This window comes from Callorhinchus milii, unplaced genomic scaffold, assembly GCF_018977255.1.
Source record: "Callorhinchus milii isolate IMCB2004 unplaced genomic scaffold, IMCB_Cmil_1.0 Scaffold20, whole genome shotgun sequence".
Classification (NCBI taxonomy): Eukaryota; Metazoa; Chordata; class Chondrichthyes; order Chimaeriformes; family Callorhinchidae; genus Callorhinchus; species Callorhinchus milii.
This window is the reverse complement of record NW_024704761.1, coordinates 2752984-2769713: the sequence shown is the minus strand read 5'-3', so window position 1 is coordinate 2769713 and position 16730 is coordinate 2752984. Positions and strand designations below refer to the sequence as shown.

General features: G+C 43.6%; 1 protein-coding gene across 2 annotated transcripts in view; it reads left to right on the top strand.

Moving 5' to 3' along the window:
* helz (helicase with zinc finger) overlaps positions 1–16730 on the top strand; it is an 86184-nt gene that overhangs the window by 65714 nt on the left and 3740 nt on the right. For both annotated transcript variants that reach the window (XM_007888732.2, XM_007888731.2), the window contains 6 exons: positions 901–1096; positions 1353–1435; positions 2107–2614; positions 3561–3792; positions 4194–4701; positions 14193–14445. In XM_007888732.2, coding sequence (XP_007886923.1) covers positions 901–1096; positions 1353–1435; positions 2107–2614; positions 3561–3792; positions 4194–4701; positions 14193–14445 — 1780 coding nt within the window. The remainder of the gene's footprint in view (positions 1–900; positions 1097–1352; positions 1436–2106; positions 2615–3560; positions 3793–4193; positions 4702–14192; positions 14446–16730) is intronic.

Sequence of the window (16730 nt, the reverse complement as noted above, 5' to 3'; positions counted from 1 at the left end):
ATTTATAAATAGAATGTCATGCTCAGCCGTGCACTCACTGACTCCGCTGATGAGCTTGACTCTAACCAGCTTGCCAGTTTGCCATCTTCCCTTGAAGAGAGAATCTGCTACAACACTGAACAGCACATGTTCTACATGCAGAAACTCCTGTAAGATCTGAGCTGTGGATTGCACTATTATATCAGCCGTACCCTGAATTTGATTGAATTCTATTTAGACCAAACACTGTGTGAAGTTTAGATGTGATGCAGTTGTCAGGTGATGTGGGTGAGCACAGTTAGTAGAGTGAAAATATTTCAATTTAATTTTTTTCTGTGGATTGAAATATTTCCCTGTCAGTGTTCAAGGTTGTAATTTGGGCAGAATTGATGGGCTATAAAGGTTCTTCTCTTGCGTTCCTGCCAGGATGTGGTTTCAGAAGGAACGTAGTTCTCACAAACTGCAGTATAAACATGATTCCATTGCACTCTAATCTGCTCGGCGCCTTTGTGTGCTGGTCACTCATTCACGGGCACATTTAAGCTTAAAAAAAAATTAAGTATTTTAAGGGATGTGACTCTTAAGTGAAACCACAACTGCAGTGAGTCAGAGTTGAGCAAAAGGCAGAGGAACACAAATACTGACATTAGAATTGTTCAAAAATGTATTGTGCAGAGGAGCATTTACTGTATAAAATATCGCTGTGACTCCTGAACGTTTAATATCTGAATACTTTTTAATATGTTCAACCCTCTGAATTTTACTATATTATCCACAATTCCAAATAGTTTTGCCCCTGACTTTTACAGTGGTTTAGGAATTGATGCGAGAGATAGCATTGGATTGTAGAGGGGCTAGATTGATGTTTTCACTGTTGCTGTGGTCTGATCAGGATTCCCTCTCCCTCCACCCAATCCACAGGTTCCCTGGCCGGGTTATCAAGGCCGTTTTGCAGTTGATCCGCGTATTATGACTCACCAAGCAGCCATGGCGTACAACATGAACCTGCTCCAGGCTCACGGGCGCGGATCTCCCATCCCATACGGTCTCGGTCATCACTCTCCACTTGGGCTCGGGCAGCAACATTCAGACAAGGAGCTTGAACAAAGCAGAGCTGGTGAGTCAATTCAACTCTGCACCTGAGCAATACAGGAGCTAGCTATCAAGTGCAGTAGACTTGTAATCTCTCCCAATGATAATAGTAATAATATTTGCATTTGATATAGCTCTTCTAACACAGAAGCTTTCCAAATTGCTTCAAAGGTAGTTGCTGTCGGTGTAGTGACGGTGCCTTCGTAGGTAAATGCAACAGCCTATTTACATGTGGTGAATGTTTACATAAACGTAACCTTTTTGTTTTGCAAAAATTGCAGCAAAAAGTGAAGGAAACGTAAGACCTGAACAAAATAGACTTCAAACACCTGAGAAGAAGCCGCCCGATTCGAAAGAGAAGCAGGTATGTGTTCAGTATTCTGTTTCCATTTAATTTAAAGGATGAGAACACACTTGTACATTGGTGATATTTCCCTTATCTGAGAGCTTGTGTCCTCTCCCGCACTCAGCTCTGTGAGCCGATCACCCCTACCCTCGTCCTGCTCACTGGGTCCCCATCCCCCAGAGGATCGAGTTCAAGATCCTCGTCCTAATTCTTAAAGCCCCCCACTCTCTGGAGCCCCTCTGCCTCGCCCCCTTGCCTCCTTCAAGCCCTTCTCAAGACCTTCCTCTGTGACCGTACCTTCCTGGTCGTCCTCCCAACCCGATTTCCCTAATCTCCACCCCTCTTAGCTCCAACCCCCAGCTCTAGTGCAAACCCTTCACTGTCCAGCGCCTTGGGACGTCTTCCTGACGTGAAAGGCGCTATATAAATGCAACTAGCAGCAGAGTGAAGGGACTTGATTTACTAGCTCAAATTTTACATCTCGGATATTTAACATTTTTAAATATGTTTTGGATTTTAGAAGTGGTTGAGAGCTTGTCAGTTTGACTGACAACTTGGATAATAAACATGAACCACACTAAGATGTTGCTTATCATAGCGTTTTAAGAACCTTGTACGGTTCAAACCAGTCGGTGTGTTTTTTTTGGATCCGCCAGGTGTTGTGACTGCTCTTGTTTGTTTCCCATTAGACAGATCCTGAGTTGCTGGTTCAGAACAGAAGCCCGGAATTGCACTCCAATCTAGGCTATCCCATCCCTCGATTTCACCGAAAGGACAATCTCCCTCAAAGACAGCTCAATTACCACCTGGCTCCTTCCCACCCGCCACCATACCATCACCCTTCCAATCGCCAGTACCCTCACCAGCCAGCCGTACCCAGACAGACATACCCCATGCAGCCCCATCAGCTGCCACAGCAACACGGTCAGATACAGCAACAGCCTCCCCCATCGCAGCTCTCCCCCGCTTACCCGCAAGTCCCCAACCACAGTTTTTTCCCGAGTGCTCATTCTCACCAGTCCCAGCATTCCCCGAACGCTGACAGCATGTGTCCAGATCAGCCCCTCCCAGGGCTGCTGCAGGAGGAGCTGAACCCTCTGAGATCAGTGCCACACTTCGCTAACCCCCAGGCTCGTCCCTTCAACTTCATTGAAGACAGTACCTCAACACCAGGACCAGGCATGGGAGATATCTTAGGTGAGGCACTTTATTTTGCCCTATATAATAATCCTTAGAAATGATCCTTACATTTGAAGTGGTACGATCATCTGAAAATGTTTTCACAGGTAATCACTGTGAAGTGTAGTAACTGTACACTTGTGGATAAATACCTGTCTGACGGCCAATTTGCACATAGCAATGTCCTCCAAACAACCGTATTGAGTGTGGTCACTGGGGGGATTGTTGACCAGGAGACTGAGAGAAATTGCTTTCTATTTTCGAATAGTGTAATGGGATTATTAACATCCACCTGAATTGTTCTTTGGAACAAAGGCCTAACATTTTTCACGGTTTTAACCTTGAGAGCATTGTTTTAAAATGTAAGTTATTCCTAAAGAGGGCTGCATAAAACTGGCTTCTAAACTTATGACTGAATCAAAGAGATCTTCCTAGTTCTATATTGGATAACAATTGTCTTGCGACTGAGACCAGAGTAATTTAAAGCTCCGATCATGACGTTTGATCATAACACATTGGTAAAACATTATCCATTTCTCAAACCTAACCTTCCTCAAATATCAGAAACACTGTGAAGTTTAATCTGGACTCCTATAGAGCAGTTTGTAATCGGCCCTAAATAAAGTTGGCATCTGAGTCCTGTGACAGAAGGTGTCATAATATTTGTCAGACATCAACTGACAAGTATCAAATCATTTCACTAACTTCGGCTCTCCCGGGGTGTTAACTATTACCAAACTATTCCATTTGTTTCAAATCTCAGTACTTCCGGGGTGATAAGCCTTCAAAAAGCAAACAAAACAAAATTGGTCGCTCAATCCACGACTGCCGTGTGCAATTGGCTGCCGCGATTTGCCCACAAAATACAGTCAATTTAATTTACAATATATTCTGTGAAGCTCTTTCAGGCAACATAAGACGCTATATCAAATGCAAGGATTATTATTATTATTATTGCTTGCAGAACCTCTGCACACCAACCCTGCCGAGGATCTGATGAGACAACACTCGAGGATGCACCAGTGGAACGAGCACTCAGACTATCTGAACGCAGGCAATGCCCCACCGTATCCTCCCCCACAGCAGCAGCTCCCCCACCCACCCCAGCAACACGTCAGGTATCCACAGCAGCCGCTCAAAGGGCAGTGGAAGTACAGCAACAGTTCCGAGGAGGAGAATGGTCCGACATATCAGAGGTAATGTCCTTGTCCTCCCTCGCTCTGCGTATCTTTAAATATTTTGAGCTGGTCATTAAAGCTTGGGTTCTTCATGTAAGATTTTCTGCAAGTGACATAGTTCCCACGCATCACATTCTTGTCCTGTGTTTTATTGGGGAGGGGACAGTGTGTGGGGGGTGGTGGGAATTGACTCCAATGCTAACTGGACAAAGGCCTCCGAGCGAGCATTTGTCTTGAGAGAATCCTAGGCTGAGGCAAATAAACACCTTTTTACTTTGTGTGGATGGGGAGGGTTAGGAACGGCTCAAAGTAAAATCCATTTCCCAGATCTTTGTTGTTATTAACAGAAACTTAGACACAAATATTAAAGCTTATAAACTCGAAACGTATAAACCCTCTCTTGTGTGTTTTGGCTTCAGATTCCCAGGTCTGCTCCGAGAGATGCCAACGTCAGATCAGACCGAGAACAAAGAGCTCACAGAGATGCCCCTGCAGTCCCGATTATTGCAATACAGACAGATCCAGACCCGAAACCCGCCCGCACACCTTGCCTCTGCTAACTCTAATCACAACAGTCAGTTTCCCAACCTGAACGACAACGGCCCTGCTCTCGAATCCGTCGGAAACCCGGCGTTCCAGCACCTCCCGCAGCAGCAACTATACAATCCCGCATACCCCATCCCATCAGGACACACTCCGCCTCCTTCTGCCAAGTACCTGCAGCCAGAAGGCTCCTGGACGCTTCCCAGTATGCAACAGAATCACCTTCTGGGGCAAAGTATGCAGTATAATGTTTCACAACTGCCTCATCGAGCAGAGCCACCTCCCATAATGTCTCTACAGCACCAACAAAATAGTAGAGAGGACTCGTTTCACCCCGTCTCTTCTCGGCCAGTGTCTGTCTCCTCTCTCCACAGTGTAGAAAAGGTAAGGAGCCTTTTACTCGCTGTTAGTGGGACAGAGTCGGTAGATCAGCGGTAGAGTTGGAAGTATGGAGGAAATTGCGGTGATAGGGAGGGGCAACATTGTGGTGGGATTTGAAGGGCAGGATGAGGATCTTGAAGTCGATCTGTTAAACTGAAATGCTCACACAAGGCTACAGTGTAACGGGGAACAGATGTTCTTAACACAAGTCTAGCTGAAGGGAAGAATAAAGCTTCACTTGACTGCAAAACATCACATCAGCATTGTGCATTTTGGTTCCTTCATTTGTAATATTGTAGTGTGAGCTCCAAACGTCTATCTGTTTCCTTGCCTCCACATTAGTTTCAAATATCACCTGTTTTCCGTACAACTATTTGCTCAGGAATTAATGTCCCGTAGGTGGTGTTAAATAGGGCGTCTGGTAGTTTGACTTCACATTTGCACAGCAATGTACAGAAAGAGGGGAAAAGCATTGCAGTCCATCTGGCCAACCCTAAAAAAAAATTATACTCTCCTACATCTCTCGTACCTCTCCATCATTTCTCTGCCAAATAGTTGTCTGATTCCCGCTTGAATTTGCTGACACATTAAAGTTCAATTAAAGAAATCTCCCTGTCGACCCAGTGGGATTGACAGCTGTTGAGATGTCGCAGTGGAACCTGTGTTGAGCAGATGGAAGGGCTGCAGATTGCCTGGGACGTGGAGAGCAGCTTGTGAGGGGAAATGAGGTCCACAGAGAAAATCCGCACGTGGTGTACTGCTGATTGAACAGTTTTTCTTTTTCACTTCGATATGCACACTCGCGCACACATGCACAACAGCTGCTTGGTGATGCACGTTCTACTTGTACTTGTCCTACAGTGGTGAAAGTACAGTGCCCTCTAATAGTTTTCAGTACAGTACCCCTTGATAGTTCCAGCTCAGGTTTGGAGTGCTTAAGGGAGAGGGGAAGGTGCCATGGGGATAGCCTTGCTGGAGTGGTTTTGTCCATTTCATTTGCCAAAGCACAGTCTCAGGAGATGGCAATAAAGAGACGTCTCTCCAAACAGGACTTCACTTTCATTTAACTGTGACTTGTCAATCACAGGTTATCAAGTCCCTTCCTTTATTGAACTAAATCCTTGAAATTTCCTGATGAGATATCTGAATTGGTACTCATCTCTGTACTGATGTCGCTGCCAAAAAAAAACACAATGTGCAAGATTTTATACAGAAGGATGTTTCTTTGGCAGAAATCCAGTTGGCAGGTGACTGCTGGCAAGATCTTGGATGCAGAGAGAGCTGCAAAACAGCCTTCCTCTTTCACCTTAATCATTGATCGGTTTGTGGCAGTCACTGATAGCAGGTTGTGGAGCTCAGTCACTTGCACAGAAGTGGGTTCATTATTGCAACAAACAGAGCACTGATTAGGTTTGGATTAAGAGGACTTTCTTGTGGGCTTGGTGGAAATATGTGTATTGAATGGAGTTGAGCACTGCTCTTTTGACAGAGCTGCCTATTTTTAACAAATACTTTTCCAATTTTTCGTCTCAGATGCTAGCAATCAAAAAGCATCTAATTCACACTCTTTAGTGTGGATTTATAAATTACTCCTGTATACAATCATACGATTTTCCAGGATAAAAGGTGGTTAATTCAGTCTGTTATACATATGCCAGCTCTCTGAAAGAGCTATGCTATCCATTCAGCCTTAGGTCCCATCTACCTGTTACCTTGCTGACAATCCTCCAGATAAAATGGCTGCAAATTGGCTGTCGTGTTCATCTACAAATAATTACTACGCTTGACGGCAATTACCTGTGAAGCACTTTGAAACGTTGCGGTGTTCTAGACATGAGATCAAATGCAAGGATTATATAATAAAGTAATAGCGTGCTAGGATGGTGTGCATCAAAGCCAAGTGACTTCTCTCACCTTCCTCCTGGATTCCAGAAACGTTGAGTTATGTGTTCTCCTTTCTGGAGCAGGGTAAGCGGGCAACTCTCAATGTTGAAAGTTTCAAGTACGTCGATGTTACATTGGTTCTGTTATCCCATTTCGGAAGAGCTAATAGGAACTGATTGGGCTGCCTGGGATTTGCCTGGAGAAACGGCAAATTTACATAAAAATACATTGAACAAAGAGAACTGTTGATCAAGGAAATAGTAAAGGGTTCTTTGGGTTTAGCTGTCTGATGTGTATGTCAAGGCTTTTCATTTGTAAATTATCCTCACAAGCTTTGAAAGTCCCCAAACAACTTTAGTGTTATCCCTGAGCAGTAACCAGAATTACTTGTTTGGAAATGGAAGAGATTCCCCCGGCTAATCTGCCAGTTTGTACTCTGAACTGAAAGTGACGTAAGAAATTTACAAAGAGGCCCATTAATATTTATGTATGAAAGTGGCAACAGGTGGGAATTGTCCGGAGTGCTTAGGTCACATCAAATCCAAATCAATAGGAACTTAGTCCAAAAGCGAAGTGCGGAAAGTTATAAAAGGGAGGAAGTGAATAAATGATATAAATGAGATCAGAAACAAAAGCAAAATTCTGCAGATGCTGGAAATCTGAAATAAAAACAGAAATCGCTGGGAACATTCAGCAGGTCAGGCACCATCTATGGAGAGAGGAAAGTAAGTTAAAGTTTCAGGTCAATGACCTTTCGTCAGAACGGAGTGTGAGACCAGTACTGAATTTGTGAATTCAGTATAGTTTCTCCTGGACGTTGCTGATTGACAAACCAGCCTGGCTCACCATTAGGACTGGGAGGGGTAGACATGTCATGGGGGGGAAGAAATGGAGAGATTCTTCCCGCTCCACTCATGGCAGACAGGTAGTGGGTAACGCACCAGTGACTTGTACTGGTAAGGTGTGAGGTTTCAGTCAGTTCAAGTACAGCACCTCAACCCCCACCCCCAACCCTTGCGTGCAATTTAGAGTCTCTAACTCCATGGCACTTGCAACTTGTGCCTGTGATCTCTGGAGCTGGGCCAGGATTGACAGACATTCCTCTGTGAGGCGTCAGCAGCTGGAGCAGGAGGGGAGGTGGTGCATGTGTCAGGCTAACCCAGGAGAATAAAATGTTGGTTCATAAATCACAACATTGCAAATTCCTATGGAGCCTCTTTTCCCAGTCCAAGGCATACGGTTGACAGACCTGGCATGTAGAAAATATTTTTGGGAGCTTCTTCCTTACTTGGTGAATATTGGATAAGTTGTGCTCCCAGCTGGCTTTGGCGGAGCACAGAACTCTCAGCCTGAGCACAGACAGAGTAATAATTAGGATGTGACTAACCTAGTACGAAATGTGCAGCTCATCGTTCTATCATTTTATTTCAGTGCAATATCAGTGGAGATGAAATGAAAACATCTTATATATTTCTTCCATCGCTGCCTGTGGTGCATTTCATCTTGTTCTCTGTGTTAACCCGCTAAACACAAGACTTACATGATTGTTTCTTATTACTGAGCGCCTCTGGATTAAGGTCATTTAAACAAAAGGCCCCTTGAGATTTATGATTAAAATGAATACTTGAAGGATTATTTTTTTCTTTAAAAAAAAGAGATTATTTCACAATGTCCTTGTTGCTCCTGGCCTCAGGGTTAGTCTGGGATAGCCAGTGCTCATTTGCTCCCATTTTCTCAGGCTTTGATCTGCAAGCTGTTGAGGGTTTCACATGGAATCTGTTCAGGTTCCTCCAGGTCAAGGTTCCAGTATGAAAGTTACCTTAAATTCTGTGCTCACCATGAGTACACTGGTCAGTGCAGCCCTTTTGCAGACTGAGGAGAGAGTATATGGAAGGTGGAAACCCCACACTGGGGCTCGGGTCTAGTACTGTTAAGGTTTACGATGTATAGGAATTCTTGCCATGGGCTACTGTTCAGCGGAGAGGGTTGGAGAGGGTCCCTGAGTGCATCATGCAAAATGAATCTCGATGGAGCTCACAGTGGATCTGGGTTGAGGGAGTGTTGGAGTGAGGGTGTGCGTGTCTTGGGGAGTGTTGGAGTGAGGGTGTGTGTATTGTGGAGTGAGAGTGTGTGTGTGTGTGTTGGGGAGTGTTGGAGTGAGGGTGTGTGTGTTGGGAAGTGTTGGAGCGAGGGTGTGTGTGTGTTGGGGAGTGTTGGAGTGAGGGTGTGTGTGTATTGGGGAGTGTTGGAGTGAGGGTGTGTGTGTATTGGGGAGTGTTGGAGTGAGGGTGTGTGTGTTGGGGAGTGCTGGAGTGAGGGTGTGTGTGTGTGTTGGAGAGTGTTGGAGTGAGGGTGTGTGTGTTGGGGAGTGCTGGAGTGAGGGTGTGTGTGTTGGGGAGTGCTGGAGTGAGGGTGTGTGTGTGTGGGGGAGTGTTGGAGTGAGGGTGGGTCAGTGTCCCACAGCCGTTGCTGTCGGCACCTGTTGTCATGTTTATTGTGTAGATATTGAGTCTGTCACTTGAGAGGAGGTTGGCTTCTTCCAAATCGGAGTTTCACTTGCTCAGCACTTGCGTAAATTTACAGCCCAGCTAAATCCATCTCGCACGCTATGTAGTTAATAATGTAACTGGCACATGGCTTGGCTAATTCAAATGCCGTAAATCTCAGAAGTTAATTCAGATCCTCTCAGTGGTGTATACACGAGCCCTGTTCACTCAGAACTCTGCTACATTCTCAGTAAATTGAGCTTCTGCTCTTGAAAAAAGTATTTGTGTAAATGCAGTGGCGTTGGCTGCACAATCCTGCGAGGTAAAGGGCAGCTGCATCTCCCGACACACAGCTCCGCCCCAGCCTGAGCACGCTCACTCTTGTAAACTGAGCCTTTACGTGAGAATATTGACAGTAAAGCTTGATCTGACCAGACCATGTGTGCCTTGTGGGGAACATGTTGGTATATACTGCCAGTTTGTTGTCTGTGAACCTAAGTGGGTTAAACTCTTTACACGTGTAAACTGAGCTGCAGTTTGAACAGATGGAGTGTTAAATTCTGACTTAATTCAAGCTACTGATGTGATTCTTGCGAGCGAGCGAAACCACAGACACTACTGACTATCAGCGCTCGGGAACGTAGATGGTATGAAATCACGTTTCCCCCGAAGCCTTGTAGTCCCGTTCCTCACTCCTAATATGTTCCAGCAGCACTGCTTTAACAGCTGAGAAACATCTCGGGAATGTGGCCCACCCACCTGCTGCCGCCTGAGATCAGGAATCTGTTTGTAATGAAAATATCCATTCCAGTTTAGTGCTCGCAATTCAGTAAAGCTGTACTTATTCTGTATCAGGATCCTGCCATCATATCTTCTTTTGGTCCATGTTTTCAATTAAATTTTTTCTTTTCTCTTAAAATAGGGAAAATGTTTTCCCTTCTGTTGTTAATTGTCGAAATAATCTAACATAATCTAACGTCTTTTATCTACTCAAATTGAGAAATGACATTTAAATGCACAATATAAGCAAAGAATTTAAGGGAAGTAGGGATGAAATGTATTCACCGGGAATGTAATACAATGGAGGTAGTTAGAATAAGATTTGGATTTTCAGTTCACTGAACAGGAACATTTACTTAAGGGGGAAACTGACTGTCAGTTTACAAATGTTTCTCCAGAAAATAATTGTGTGAATCGTGCAGTTTGTTTCAGTGTACAATATTAACTGTCTCTGTGTTAGCCGTCTGTGGCAGTTTCAAGATGCTGAGAGACGAGGATATTCCCTAGTGTGTCAGAGTCCAGAGTCCCCTCCCTATCCTTCTAGGTTTCAGGACGAGGGGCTTTTTGGGCAGACCTTCTGGGAGTTTGGGAGATGTTTTATGAAAGCTGCTCGGATGCTGATATGAAGTGAAACTGCGCTGTGTGTCAAACCTAGAGCATCTCGATTCACAATATAAACCGATTACTCCTCAGTTAGTCCAAAATCCAAACTGGTTACTCTTCGTGATGCGACCAGAGGTACTAACAGTGGGTCCTTGTAATTGCGTGTTAAGTATCTCTTTGTGTGGGGAAAAAAAACTTTTTACAACTTGAAGTGGAGTTGGGTATGAATTTTTCAATTGCTATTTGCTCAGGAGAGATCAGTCCTGCTGACTGACATGTATCAAGGTTTGCATCCTCAATGAGATTACTGATGTGTAATTCACAAGCACAGTTACCAGTCATCCTCCATGTAAGGGACACAGTAGTCGTAACACCCTCTTTGGTAAAAGATCTGCAAACACCTAATAAACCGGAGGAGCGGCTGGCGGGCTGAAAGTCCTATTCCTGTGTTACCTGTTCCAGCTGATGATTCCTCTCTGTGTGAAGAAATATTTTATGGTCTCTGTGCTAAAATTGCCCTTCACACTGCCCGAACCTACGAGCTCCTGTCTTTCTGCCTTGGAGTTGGGAATGTTACATTAACCTTGGCTGAGGAGGCTGTGTGGGTCACCTTTCTGCCTGTTGAGGTGTGAATCCAGCAGGCACTGTGTGAAAGCACTCAGCCATGGCTGTATAGTTTGGTAACGTATTCAGTTCTTAAGACATAAAGCTAGTTAATTGGTCCATTCCATCTGCAAAATGGCAGAAGTCCTGGGGTTGTTCCCCATTAAGGATCCGAGGCGGTGGTGTTCCTGTGGTAATGAGCACTTTCACTAATAAGCAAAAGACATTTCAAATACAAGTTAGCATCAAACGGCAGGGTTTGGCAGAGCCAACTGTGCTGTCAAATGCACAAGAGAACTATGCATCTCTACAAAACATCCAAAATGAGACATTTGCAGTGTTTTTGCTTTGAGCACTGCATGTTTACCATCGCCCCTCTCTGTGGCTGCATGTCCAAATGTAAAATAATTGCCTACCATGTGTTGACTGATTTGAAGAGTTTTCAGATGTCGAATACGAGTGGCTAAATTTGAGTTTACTTTTTCTTGTTGCCCGTTGCTCTTCCACTGCCCCCCTATAGCATTGTGCACTGATGTAGAGTGTGACATTGCGTGAAACTTTGCACTGGGCGCTTTTGCTCTTTTTTTCCCCTTCTCTTGCCCATGCACAGATGAAGTGTTGTGCTACCACCATAAATTAGTCCTGTCGAGAATTCATCAATGCACAGCGCATGATTAGAGACTCCAATGGGGAAGCAGTTGGGAAGCCCAGAGCAGTTGCGCTTCAAGGCTGATCTTTCCCTCTTGTTTGGTTCTTTTTGTATTTGCTTGAAACTCTTCTGACTTTGATTGCTCTCCCACTAAACGTCAGCCTGTAAAAGTCGTGGAGGGTGCTGTAAATGAGAGATTCATTTAAATAGCACTGAGTTTGGTTAACATTCAGAAAGTAAACCCAGAGTGATACTTTCAGATACCGTAAAGGCAGCAGGACATAAGGGCACAGGTTCAGGGCTGTGAAAGGCAATTTGTGAACGAACACCAGAAAATATCAGAGGCAGTCCATGACTGGTTAACAGGACAAGTGATTGAGGCCAGGATACTGGGCTTCTTAAGGAAACAGACTCCACACATCAAGTTTTGCCAATGAGAGCTTCTACAGGGAGATGCATTGGAATGCGAGAGCCATGCTTTAAGATCGAGTAACTTGTTGGGGCCTAGTTTTATTTCAAATTAAAGAGTTTGCAAATATCCGCGAAGCTTCCAATGTACAGCTGGAGTACGAGAGAAGAAAGCCCCAATTCCCTGTGGGGAATACATACACATGGCTGCATGACATATACCATACAGTGGCTGCAAATCTTTTTAAGGGTAAATCATACAACACTTTGGAAATGCAATCAGCCCCAAATGTTTTGCAGCAGACTAGAGACTGTTCATTAAAATAATGATGTGGAAAGCCTGAGTTCTCCCGTGCGACAGAAACCTTGTGTCATTTCCTGTGGACCAGAAGTTTTATTTTTAAAATTTGAAACGAAACAGTCTAAGAAGGCGAGGATATCAATCAGCCATTCTGGTGAGAAATGAAATCAGGGAACGTTTCTGCTCTCATGAAAATCTGGAATGGACTGCCCCAGAAGGCTGTAAAGGATGAATCAATTGGCATTGATTCATCCTTTACAGGGTTTGGAGAGATACTTGGGAAGTACGGTCATTGTGGGATATGGGCAGAAAGGTGAGAAATTAGATTAAACATCTGATAAACTGGTAAAGCAGATTTGATGGGCAGAATGGTTTCTCCTCGTGCCCAGTGTTACCTGTAGAAAGGTGTGAAATGGAGAATGTGGTGGTGAGGTGCAATCTTATGGAGTGGCACCACATCTTGTTAATATCGTACAGCAAGGTTGCAACCTTCAACCTGGTTTGCTTAACGACTTTTTTTAAAACAGAGAATTTTAAAATTACAGCTTTTGTTTCTTACCATTGTCTGCGCTGTCCTGCTGTGATACTCTCAAAGATTTGTCTCCCATTTGTTAAGTTGCTATGGTATTAATGGTGAAAACAGTAGGTTACAAGGAGATTCTACAGACAACGATAGATAATGTGCTATGAGACTAAGTCACTCCTGCAGTTTCAGTAACATTCTGGAGCACACAGCGAAGTGTTGAGTGGTTTATAAATGGCAGCAGAACTCTTGAGATTGAATTACAGCCTTGAACTGCCTGTCAGCTCTTTGCTGTTCGCTATAATACAGTGAATATATTGGGTTATTTGAAATTTTTAACCATTCTGTGGCATCATGGTATGTCATAAAGATGGTGTTCACATAACGAGGAGATGGACTATCATGCAGCAAGTGCTGTATTATCACCTGAGCAGGATGAAGGTGACAGCACATTGTGAGTGAAGAGCTGAATGTGATGTACAAATGTAATAAGAACAGCATTTACATGGAAGGCATCCAGCTTACCGATTATTGCTGCCGACAGTCCTACACTGGAAATAAAGAACCTGAATTTGTACAGCTCCTTAGCTCAATGAAATGTCTTGAATCGTTTCCCAGTAATTATTACCGAATTGCAGTGACGTTTGGAGGCAAAAACAGCAGCCATTTTGCACATAGCAAGGTCCACATGCACAGCAATGAGATGAGCGACTGACTGAGTTATCACGAGGATTGTTGAGTATGACACCGAGAAGCCTCCCTTTCAAATATCCCATAATGACTTTACTTCCCAAGTATCTCTCTGAACCCTTTTTAAAACAACCCAATTGATTCAGCCTCTCTAGCCTTCTCTAATGTCCACCTGAGCAGGCAGCCTCACTCGAGCAGAACAGGAAAATGTAGGTTGACTGAATCAGAGGATCTGGTCACCAGAAGCAGTTACTGTGTGTGACTCGGTTCTTAACTCCCTTTAGGAATCACTGTATTAAACCCCATAAAAAGGAAAGAATTGGAAGTTTGGGTCATCTCCATTTTTAAACATTTGCCTTTCCAAATGATAGCCATTCAGGTCTGCCTCAAACACACGGTCACTACACTATACTAGCAGCAGTTCCCCGTGAACCACTTTGGGATAGTTTTGACCTTACAGGTTCTGTATTAAATGCAATTCTTATTATGATCCTGAATATTTATTAGCGCTTGATGGCGACTTACTGCTGACCACTAAGATCTGCTTCTCTTTTTTTTCACAAACAGTTTGAAGCCAGAGGACCTGGAAGGCCTTTGTACCAAAGAAGAATTTCAGCCAGTTCTGTTCAAGTGTTTCCAGAAGATTCTAGTAATCCTCAAGGCAGCCTCGGTCAGTGTAAGGAACTGCAAGACCACAACATCCATTCTTCATACAGTTACTCGTCTCCAGAGATGTGGGCGAACGCCAACTCCTCAGCTGCCCTCCAGAACATACTGTGCAACGGATCAAACAGAACAGTGGCCCCGAGAGACATGTTAGGTATGTGTGCGGAGGTCCCAGGCTTCAGTAAGCCATTTCCACCTCTACGAGAGGTGTTGGGTTCTTTCTCTCTCCCCACCACCTCCCAGGCATTGGGTGAGACAGTGGCAATGACTGGGCCTTACCCACGATTAGATATTGTCTACAGATGGTGGGACAGAACAGCAGTGGTAGATATAAGGTGCTGTGGATTCTTTCCATACTGAGGAAGTGGTGGGAGTGGGAGCAATGCCTGGGGGAGGAGGGGAGAAATAACTTTAGATAATGAGAGATGAATTAAAAAAATATAAATATATAAGAAGGTGGATGACTATTGGAAAAGTGAAAGGTGGAGTTTCTGGCCAACAATCATTCCGATAAAATTGGTTGTGCATTTCAGGGATGTTTGTGTGAATCGGTTGCTGTGTTTTCCTACAAATATACCTTGAGTACAGTTGAATGCTAGCACTTGTGAAGTGATCTTAAATGTTTTAGTGATATATATATATAAATATATATATAAATGCTGGATCAGTCACAAGGATTTATTTTTATTCGGCTGAACTTTACTGTCTGATATTTTGGTTGGTTCACAACACGTTATCACGCTTCCTGTAGATTACCTTGTGGTCAGTAAAGGTGATTTCACTGGTGCCCAGGAATAGGTTGGTGAAATCAAATTAACTACACATTAATTTCAAAGGTTATGGTGCCAGTCTTGCAATTAAGTCTCGCCCTGCTTTCTTATTAACATTTTTTATAGGTCAGCGCGTAAACAAAAAGTTTTCGTAAAATTTGAAATGAGCTTTTGTGGAAATATCAGGATATGTTAATTCCTACGATAGGTGAAATGGCAATTTGTGGTTTAATTGAGGCCACTATTTTCTGTCAGGGAATTGAAGAGGTTTCTTGGATGAAGTTCAGATCATGGAATTCTGCCCTCAAATACAGTCACTCCACTTTTACATTAACATGAGATTGCTATATCAAATCCAAGGATATTAAAGGCTGCTTTCTTCACAAAAGTGTAATGGGCCAATACTGCAGGTGCTGTGGTGCCCAACGATTTACCCACTTTACAACTGAAGGAGCTTAAATTAAAATGTTATAGATGATGTCTCCAAATCAGCAGGTGGTTAGATATATGCATATTAAGGAAAGGTAATTTTGACAAGAGTGACTGAGACTTCAATATGAGAGCGATACTTTATCCATCTGAAAGTGATCTGCCCGATGTAATCACGTGCTCTTAATATTCATCTCAAATCATTTCAAGCAAATGTGTCCATACGGTTAAGTAACAACGTGGTTTATTTAGAATGTCAATTAACTTGGGGAATACTTCCAGTTTTTCTGACAAATTTGGGGGTCAAAGTTGAACGGATGCCAGATAATAATAATAATAATCCTTGCATTTGATATTGCGCTTTTCACATCGGGAGGACTTCCCAAAGCGCTTCACAGAACACACTGTAAAGTGAATTGACTGTATATTTGTGGGCGAACGCAGCAGCCAATTGCGCACAGCAATGTCCCATAAACAGTCGTAGATTGAAAATGACCAATTTATTATTGTTTTTGGTTTTGGAGGGATTATTATTAGGCTCTGTGTGGAGTAAGGAAACTTGCCCAAGGTTTTGCCCTCTGCCTGGAATTGAACTCAGGTCTCTCGCTGTGTTGTGTACTCTTGTCTAACAATGTGTCCTAACCCCATTTGCTATTGCGGTCATTCTGCAAGCTGAGCGAGAGACAGGTTCGTGTTGTATCACTCTCCGTTTATCCTGCCTGAATCCTGGCAGGTTTCACATTTAGACTTTGTTTAGTTGCAGATTATTTTATTTGGGTCATGGTCGATGAATCTTTCCTGATAAAGTTAATTTTACTCCATAATTGAGAGCTTGATATAGATTTTCCTAAGTTGCTTTACTTTGATTGGGGCCCTTTCTTTCCCTCCTCTGCTGAGGCACTGAGTTGTGCTGGATAGACAGTTCCAGAACTGCACTCAAATGGCTTTCGTTTTGTATTGTATCACTCACTGAAGCAAGCAACCACACACACCAGACTGCACTCACTCAGAGCTCTCCGTACACGTACACTCAACCTTTTTCATATGAAAAATTGATGTGTAACATCTTCGTTGCCATGAACGCTGTCAGGTTTGTAAATTTACTCCCATCCAGCCAAGAGAAAAATCTCATATTAACCTGTCACATCCATTTTACCAGCAGAAAGCTACAGGATGGAAAGGGGGAGAGAGATGCAGACTGCAAAACGTGCTGCTGAGATGTAACAGAGATGCCTCACTT